The sequence below is a fragment of the Formica exsecta genome, unplaced genomic scaffold, assembly GCF_003651465.1.
Source record: "Formica exsecta isolate Colony F162 unplaced genomic scaffold, ASM365146v1 scaffold47, whole genome shotgun sequence".
Lineage (NCBI taxonomy): Eukaryota > Metazoa > Arthropoda > Insecta > Hymenoptera > Formicidae > Formica > Formica exsecta.
The window spans coordinates 696,608-706,866 of NW_021851936.1; the positions used below are offsets into that span (position 1 = coordinate 696,608).

Sequence of the window (10,259 nt, forward strand, 5' to 3'; positions counted from 1 at the left end):
AACTGAAAATAAATATTTATTAAATATATATTTTCAAAATAAAATTTTTATAAAATATGACATATATCGACTATGTTTTCATCTTAGAAATTTGTAATCGTAATTGTAACATTTAAATCTTATAATAATTAAATGATACTTTCTTGATTCACAGATATAATATATGAATAAAAGAAAATTAGAACATTTATACTTGAAAGAATTATTCTGTATGGTTCTAATATTATAAATGCTACAAACTGTAAAATAAAGATATTTAATAATTTTATGTGCGGGCGCACACATACACACACATACACATACAAGCTTGAAAAAAAAAATAATAATTACGAATGACTTTTTTTGATAAAGCGCAAAATATATTGTGTCTCTATATATTGTCAAACTTGTATTAAAAGTTTTTTTCGTACTTTGTAACGCTTCATGTATCTGCATTAATTTCAAATGATAGTGGCAAATAATTGCATGTTATATGTATATAATATAAATGAAAAATTTTTTGTATGGCAAAAAATGGTAGCCAAAAAAGAAACAAGTATAATAAAATAAATATAGAATGTCGCACAGTAGCTTTACATATTTTTTACATGCTTGTTGCAAGAACACATTTATTGATGTAACACACATTAAGTGCTACAGCAGACGGAAAAAATATGAAATTAAGAGTTTATTTTTATTCTATGCGAAGAAAACGCGATATGTAAATCTACAGTTTTGAATCGGATTATTTGTATAACAATGATGATAATAATCTTGAAAGAAGAATAACATAATATACGGAAAGACGCAAACATTAAGATAAATATCTCAAGTTAAAACTTTTAGCTTCTTTATAACGATTGTAATTATTGTCTTTTATTAGTAATTTTAACTTTTAGGAGAAAAATATATCCATTCCTTATATTCCCATTTTCTCGAATTAATGTATTACTATGTATTATTATGTGTTACTACTATATAATACCAGCTTGATCCTTTAATCCATCATTGCCGATAAAAATGATATATAACCAGCTGACGTTTTTAATAGCTGAAAATAAATACATTTTTATTTAAAGATATTTTTACAAAACTATAAAATAAAATTTTTAACTACATTGACCATGGTTTCGTGTTATATTTGTAATCACATTCTGAATATCTAAATATTAAATAATTTAAATTTAAATCTTTATTTTATTAATAAGTATAATACATTTTTGACCAACAGATTTAGTACAAAATAAAATGTTACAATATTAATAGATTTAAAAAAAAAGTTTTTTATCTTAAGGCTTCAGGGTACTCGCCGCGGCCATATTGGAATCGTGACGTCAAAGGCGAGAATGACGCGCTGAGAATTCTTGCGTGTCATTTTTAAATAAAAATATATTTTGATGAAACAACACAGATCGCATTTGTAAAATTGTCCGAAAGCTATGCTAAAACCATATATGTTTCATATCACACTCATTTTACAGCTGTTTATTAATTGTCAAGGGAAAAGCATAGTTTTCGGACAATTTTACGAGTGAACTAAAGCGATCTGTGTTGTTTCATCAAAATATATTTTTATTTAAAAATGGCACGCAAGAATCCTCAGCGTGTCATTCTCGCCTCTGACGATTCTAATATGACCGCAGCGAGTACCCAGGAGCTTTAATATCTATTAAAATATTATAAAAAGATATATCTTTCATTGCAGTTGCTTTATTTAAATGACATTTATAACTAATAATTATATTTCATTATATAGATACAGAAAAGAGAAAGAGTGACACATAAAATTTTAGTTAAACTAAAAAATACTAATAATCTTACGCTGCAGAAAGTAGTCATCGTTAATGGAATAATCTTTCCTGCAGTGATACCGCACGGTTGCTGAACTCGCATCATTAATGGAATAAGATTTTTCGCTTGTTTTGACTCCCATTTGTACCACTCACGATCGTACACAGCATAGTATACTGCTTTCCACTTAACATGAAAATATAATATAATATATAAGTATTCATATTAATTCAATATCGACCACATTTATAAAAGTTTAATAAAATTTAACTTGCATTATACATACATAAGATAGTAGTATTTACAATTTATACTTTTATAAAAATATTGGAAATAAACACACCATTTACTTAATTTTTGTCTTATGAAAGAAAATAAACTAATATATTAATTAAATCACATGATATAATAATAATAATAAATGACAAATGTACATCATATTTACGTATACATATAAAAAGTTGTAACTTACTTGTTCTGTTATTAGCTCTCCGCCATAGCAATAGAAGTACATTTGCATAAAAACAACAATGATAACTATTATCATGTAGCATATTTGTGCGAAATTCGTGACATTTATTTTCTCATTAGTAATCACCTGCATAACATCTCACTAATTAATAAAAACAAATAAAAAAATAGATAATAATAACATACGAGCGCATACAATGCATATTATACATACACAAACTATATATTTTAAAAATTAATAAACTTAAAATATAAACTTAAAAATTAATAAACTTAAAATTCTTTACATTTTCAATAGAATATATATCACCAAAACTTACAACAATTAACGCAAATCCAGATAGACAAAATATAATGCTAAAATATATTATTGATCCAAGCATCATTAAAGTGAATATATCTTCAGCATTATTGACATACCTTTAAATATAAAAAAGCTATTATATTAAAACCAATGAAAAATTATACACATATAGTACATCCAGTATAAAAATTCACGTTTAAGATTATATACACATGTAACAATTACATGTACATTTTTTTCTACTTAATATTAAAAAAAAGAATAGAAAACAAGATGAAAATTGTGCAAATTTAAAACTTGCACATTGCTTTCTCATCATTTTATTTCGCTCACAAAGCTTAAGCTCCTTAAAGCAAGCAAGTTTTTCTATTTTGACTTCCTCATATCTCAAGATTTGTAAAAGTTAGAGCGTGTACAGACATGTCTCAAAAAATTCAAAATTTTTTAAAAAATGAACTCTTTCACCGATTCTCACCAAATTTAATGCCAACCATCCTTTAATGATACTCTAATCATGTAAAAATATTTAACCCGATATCTCAAAATTTGCGGAAGTTAGAGCAACCACGTCTTTTTGATGCACATACACACATACGGACATTTTTTTTAAATGTGATTTTTCGAACATTTTTCGGCGTTTTAGAACATTTTAAACACATTGGCATCAAAATCTCAAAAAAAAAATTTTTTGCGAAAACAAAGTTTCCTCTATGAGAAAGCAAAAAGATCTCATTCTATATATATAGTGATATACATATATGATCAACCTTGTATGATTAGAAAAAATAAGTCTAAACTAAAAAATTTTAAATACGATGGTAAAGACAATTTCTTCAAAAGTTATGTTAAACTTGTGAAATTCGATCATATCATAATTGAAACCCACACCTGATAAGTCGTAAATGAGTCGCTACGTTGTTTCTCAATGCTTTGTTAAACTTTTTGCCAATGACCAAATTGACTAATCGGTGTCTGAAGTTTTCTAATTGACCGCAGATATGAAGAATTACGAATCCAAGAAAAGTATCCACTGACGTATAAATTATCACGACCAAAAACATCGCTATGACTTGAGTAAGATATGTTAACTCGAACTGCGGATTCTTATCTGTGTCGTAGAAATAATATGTCTGGAACGGTAACGGTTTGTTCCGATCCGTGAGATTTGTTACATGTCTGAACGGTAAACCAAAAAAAGGAAAAATGATGATCATAATGAACGCGAATATTATCAGAACGTATGCACAAATTACAATAAGTCGAGCAGTCTTCATACGCTTTATCAATACATCTCTTTCTGCGTCTAGCTTCAACATCATCCAATCTTCTCTAATCATGTTTACGATCGATAAGACAACTTGGGAATGTAAAAAAATAATATCAATAGAAAAATAATGTAAAATGACACAACTTATATCTAATTTACTGTTACGACTGTAATAATAAATTAAGTACTGTAATAGAATTTGACAAAAAGTGAGATCTATAGTTACTCATTCTATATCAAATCGATCCAGACATACTTGATTGCTTCCATCGCATAATAACAAGTTTTAATAAAACTGATAGCATAGGTAATGTAATTCGTAAATTGTCTATCATAAGTATCATATCGCCCCAAACTCGCGTGAGCGCATAAAGAAGAGGAATTAGAAAGAAAAATGTTATCATAATGAAAGTAAAGCCCACGCGAATGTCAGGCCCGAATCTTTTCAGAATGAATTCATTGGTTTTTGGCCATAAGCCGATCCAATTTAAAGTCAGACGGTTTAGTTCAATCGCCCATTCAAAATCTAAAAATATTTTTTTTTTATGAAAAACGGGGCTTAAATATCATAATTACAAATGCATATGTAGATTGTAAAATTTTGATGAAGACTAATAAAACTGCAATGTGGCATGTTAATGCAATACAATACTAATTTAAAAACTCTTATTAAAGATATTGAATATAGGGACTATAAGTGGAAAACGTATTACATTGGTTCAGTACCTCTGTAACCTGAAGATTCTGATATGTCCATATCGAAGTCTAACGCGGATATATTGAGGAGGTGTTGATCGTCGTGTTTATTCCATCCTATTCTATAATGAGACGATTGTCACGCATGCTCATGTGGTGGGTACAGTAACCTGACTGCTTTGTCGAAGAATGCATTAAATATTAAAGATGCTACTTCCAGTGGCTTACGCAATTTTTTGCCTGTTTCGTAACAAAACTTTATGAGCATAAGAATAGTTACGTACATGTGGTTTTTTAATAAAGTGTATTGTGTCGCTATATATCATCGAACTTGTCTTAAAAGTTTTTTTGTACTTTGTAGCGTGTTTCTAAACGTGCGTACATTTTGCAATGAGAGATAATGATTGTATGAATTAATGATGTATTTGCATGTTATGTAGCGGCAAAACTTTTTTGTGCAATGAATATGAAATTTTGACTTACCCTAGTAAATGCTGCAAAATGTAGTTAAATTCTCTCTAGAGATACTTATTAATCTTACACCGCAGAAAGTAGTTCTCGTTAGAGAAATAATTTTTCCTGCAGTAATGAAAAGAGATTCCTGGATTCGCATCATTATTATAATAACAGTTTTTTTAGAATAATAGCAAGTATGTTGAAATAAGTATGAAACATTATTTCTGCTGTAATGGATACAATTATTGGGTTTTATTCGTTATCCTAATTAGGGGAAAATAAGTTCATCCTACTTTAGTCTCTAATTATTAATTCTTATAATAATATTATTATATAATAAGATGCTAGAGAAAGTTTGATTTTTTCAGGCATGCGCCAACAGAAGCGATATATGTCCAACCTAGGTTTTTACAAACTGAAAATAAATATTTATTAAATATATATTTTCAAAATAAAATTTTTATAAAATATGACATATATCGACTATGTTTTCATCTTAGAAATTTGTAATCGTAATTGTAACATTTAAATCTTATAATAATTAAATGATACTTTCTTGATTCACAGATATAATATATGAATAAAAGAAAATTAGAACATTTATACTTGAAAGAATTATTCTGTATGGTTCTAATATTATAAATGCTACAAACTGTAAAATAAAGATATTTAATAATTTTATGTGCGGGCGCACACATACACACACATACACATACAAGCTTGAAAAAAAAAATAATAATTACGAATGACTTTTTTTGATAAAGCGCAAAATATATTGTGTCTCTATATATTGTCAAACTTGTATTAAAAGTTTCTTTCGTATTTTGTAACACTTCATGTATCTGCATTAATTTCAAATGATAGTGGCAAATAATTGCATGTTATATGTATATAATATAAATGAAAAATTTTTTGTATGGCAAAAAATGGTAGCCAAAAAAGAAACAAGTATAATAAAATAAATATAGAATGTCGCACAGTAGCTTTACATATTTTTTACATGCTTGTTGCAAGAACACATTTATTGATGTAACACACATTAAGTGCTACAGCAGACGGAAAAAATATGAAATTAAGAGTTTATTTTTATTCTATGCGAAGAAAACGCGATATGTAAATCTACAGTTTTGAATCGGATTATTTGTATAACAATGATGATAATAATCTTGAAAGAAGAATAACATAATATACGGAAAGACGCAAACATTAAGATAAATATCTCAAGTTAAAACTTTTAGCTTCTTTATAACGATTGTAATTATTGTCTTTTATTAGTAATTTTAACTTTTAGGAGAAAAATATATCCATTCCTTATATTCCCATTTTCTCAAATTAATGTATTACTATGTATTATTATGTGTTACTACTATATAATACCAGCTTGATCCTTTAATCCATCATTGCCGATAAAAATGATATATAACCAGCTGACGTTTTTAATAGCTGAAAATAAATACATTTTTATTTAAAGATATTTTTATGAAACTATAAAAAAAAATTTTTAACTACATTGACCATGGTTTCGTGTTATATTTGTAATCACATTTTAAATATCTAAATATTAAATAATTTAAATTTAAATCTTTGTTTTATTATTAAGTATAATACATTTTTGACCAACAGATTTAGTACAGAATAAGAAGTTACAATATTAATAGATTTTGAAAAAAAGTTTTTTATGTTAAGGCTTCAGGGTACTCGCCGCGGCCATATTGGAATCGTGACGTCAAAGGCGAGAATGACGCGCTGAGAATTCTTGCGTGTCATTTTTAAATAAAAATATATTTTGATGAAACAACACAGATCGCATTTGTAAAATTGTCCGAAAGCTATGCTAAAAGCATATATGTTTCATATCACACTCATTTTACAGCTGTTTAGTAACTGTCAAGGGAAAAGCATAGTTTTCGGACAATTTTACAAGTGTGCTAAAGCGATCTGTGTTGTTGTTTCATCAAAATATCTTTTTATTTAAAAATGGCACGCAAGAATCCTCAGCGTATCATCCTCGCCTCTGACGTCACGATTCAAATATGACCGCAGCAAGTACCCAGGAGCCTTAACATCTATTAAAAAATTATAAAAAGATATATCTTTCATTCCACTTGTTTTATTTAAATGATACTTATAACTAATAATTATATTTCATTATATAGATACAGAAAAGAGAAAGAGTGACACATAAAATTTTAGTTAAACTAAAAAATACTAATAATCTTACGCTGCAAAAAGTAGCCATCGTTAATGGAACAATCTTTCCTGCAGTAATACCGCAAGGTTGCTGAACTCGTATCATTAATAGAATAAGATTTTTCGCTTGTTTTGACTTCCATTTGTACCACTCACGATCGTACACAGCATGGTATACTGCTTCCCACTTTACAAGGACACATAATAATATATAAATATTCATATTAATAAAAGTTAAATAAAAATGTATATATAATAATTAAATCATATAATATAATAAGATATAATAATCATTAAATCACCAAGCGAGATGGCAAAATGACAAATAATGTATATCATATTTATGTATAAGTGTATAAGATTTTAACTTACCTGTTCTGTTATTAAATCTCCAGCATAGCAATAGAAAAACATTTGCATAAAAATAATAATGATAGCTACTATCATGTAGCATATTTGTGAGAAATTCGCGGCATTTATCTTTTCATTATTAATCATCTGGATAACATTTTACTAATTAAAAAATAGATAATAATAACATTCAAACATATACAATCCATACTGCACATACACAGACTGTATATTTTAAAAATTAATAAATTGAAATTTATCTTTTACATTTTCAGTAAAATCTATGTTACTGGAACTTACAACAAGCAACGCAAATCCAGTTAGACAAAATATAATGCTAAAATATATTATCGATCCAAGCATCATTAAAGTAAATATATCTTCAACGTTATTAATATACCTTTAAATATAGAACACATTTAAAAAATCATTATATTAAAATGAATGGAAAATTATACACTTAGTACATATTGTACAAAAACTCATGCTTAAGATTATATACACATGTAATAATTAAATGTACAATTTTTTCTACTTAATATTAACGAAAAGAAAAGAAAGAAAATCTCATCTTACATATATAGTGATATATATATGTGATCAACCTTGTATGATCAGAAGAAAGTTAAACCTATAAAATTTATAATACAATGGTAGAGACAATTTCTTCAAAAGTTATGTTGAACTTATTAAATTCAGTTAAATCATAATCAAAATTCACACCTGATAAGCCGTAAATGAGTCACTATGTAGTTTCTCAGAGCTTTGTTAAACTCTTTGCCGACGACCAAATTGGCTAACTGGCGTCTGAAGTTTTCTAATTGACCGCAGATATGAAGAATTACGAATCCAAGAAAAGTATCTACTGACGTATAAATTATCACGACGAAAAACACCGCTATGACTTGAGTAAGATATGTTAACTCAAACTGCGGATTCTTATCTGTGTCGTAGAAATAATATGCCTGGAGCGGTAACGGTTTGTCCCGATCCGTGAGATTTGTCAGACGTCTGAACGGTACGCCAAAATAAGGAAAAATGGTAACCATAATTAACGCGGATATCATCAGAACGTATGCACAAATCACAATCAGTCGAGCGGTTTCCATACGCTTTATCATTACATCTCTTTCTGCATCTAGTTTCAATGTCATCCAATCTTCTCTAATCATACTTATGATCGATAAGACAACTTGGGGATGTAAAAAAACAATATCAATAGTAAAATAATATAAAATACTTATATCTAATTTACTATTACAGCTGTAGTAATTAATTAACTACTCTAATAGAATTTGATAAAAAAATGTAATCTATAGTTACGCATTCTATATCAAATCAATCCAGACATACTTGATTGTTTCCATCGCATGATAACAAGTTTTAATAAAACCGACAGTATAGGTAATGTAAATCGTAAATTGTCTATCATTAGTACCATGTCGCCCCAAACTAGCATAAGCGCATAAATAAGAGGAATTACACAAAAAAATGTTATCATAATAAAAGCAAAACCTATGCGAATGTCAGACGCGAATCTTTTCAGAGTAAAATAATTGGTTCTAGGCCACAAGCCGATCAAATTTAAAGTCAGACGGTTTAGTTCAATCGCCCATTCAAAATCTGAAAAGATTTTTTTTTATAGAATAAGAAATTTTCAATACGATAATTATGCGAAATTTTCAATACGATAAATGCATATGTAGATTGTAAAATTTTGATGAAAAGTAATAAAACTGCAATGTGACATGTTAATGCAATACAATACCAATTTAAAAACTCTTATTAAAGACATTGAATATTGGATTATAAGTGGCAAATGTATAATATCGGCTCAGTACCTCTGTAACCTGAAGATTCTGATATGTCCATATCGAAGTCTAACGCGGATATATTAAGGAGGTGTTGATTGTCGTGTTTATTCCATCCTATACTATAATGAGACGACTATCACGCATGCTCGTGCAGCGGGTACAATAACCTGACTGCTTCGTCGAAGGATGCATTAAATATTAAAGATGCTACTTCCAGTGGCTTACGCAATTTTTTGCCTGCTTCGTAACAGAACTTTATGGGCATAAGAATAATTACGTACATGTGGTTTTTTAATAAAGTGGGAAGTGTATTGTGTCGCTATATATCATCAAACTTGTCTTAAAAGTTTTTTTGTACTTTGTAGCGTGTTTCTAAACGTGCGTACACTTTGCAACGAGAGATAATGATTGTATGAGTTAATGATGTTTTTGCATGTTATGTGTAGTGGCAAAACTTTTTTGTGCAATGAATATGAAATTTTGACTTACCCTAGTAAATGCTACAAAATGTAGTTAAACTCTCTCTAGAGATACTTATTAAACTTACACTGCAGAAAATAGTTATTAGAGGAATAATTTTTCGTGCAGTAAAGAGATTCCTGGGTTCGTATCATTACTATAATAACATATTTCTTACAATAAATAGCAAATACTATGAAGTAAAATAAAAAACTTTATTTCTGCCGTAATGAATACAATTATTGATTTTTATTCTTTATTCTAATTAGGAGAAAATAAGTTTATTCTTCTTCTTACTCATTTTCTAATTATTATATAATAAAATACTAAAGAGAGTTTGATTTTTTCAGGCATGCGCCAACAAAAACGATATATATCCAACCGAGGTTTTTACAAACTAAAAAAGAAATAATATATATATAGATATTTATTTATTAAGTATATTTTTAAAATGTAATTTTTATAATATATTATATATATT

The 10,259-nt window shown here is 27.8% G+C and overlaps 3 protein-coding genes across 3 annotated transcripts in view; all 3 read right to left on the bottom strand.

Annotated features, from left to right (window-relative positions):
• Positions 1–962: 962 nt before the first annotated feature.
• LOC115241213 (odorant receptor 13a-like) lies at positions 963–4,569 on the bottom strand. The gene is made up of 7 exons (XM_029816867.1): positions 4,539–4,569; positions 4,069–4,338; positions 3,434–3,902; positions 2,562–2,661; positions 2,243–2,368; positions 1,801–1,956; positions 963–1,030 (listed from the first exon to the last, which is right to left on the bottom strand). Exons 1-7 carry the CDS (start codon positions 4,567–4,569, stop codon positions 977–979), a joined length of 1,206 nt encoding a protein of 401 aa, XP_029672727.1. The 3' UTR covers positions 963–976.
• A 1,784-nt stretch (positions 4,570–6,353) lies between these two features.
• Positions 6,354–9,377, bottom strand: LOC115241206 (odorant receptor 43a-like). Its single transcript, XM_029816861.1, has 7 exons — positions 9,347–9,377; positions 8,859–9,128; positions 8,229–8,697; positions 7,806–7,905; positions 7,527–7,652; positions 7,186–7,341; positions 6,354–6,407 (listed from the first exon to the last, which is right to left on the bottom strand). Exons 1-7 carry the CDS (start codon positions 9,375–9,377, stop codon positions 6,354–6,356), a joined length of 1,206 nt encoding a protein of 401 aa, XP_029672721.1.
• A 747-nt stretch (positions 9,378–10,124) lies between these two features.
• Positions 10,125–10,259, bottom strand: part of LOC115241200 (odorant receptor 22c-like) — a 3,608-nt gene continuing 3,473 nt past the window's right edge. The window contains exon 7 of the mRNA XM_029816854.1: positions 10,125–10,175. Coding sequence (XP_029672714.1) covers positions 10,125–10,175 — 51 coding nt within the window. The remainder of the gene's footprint in view (positions 10,176–10,259) is intronic.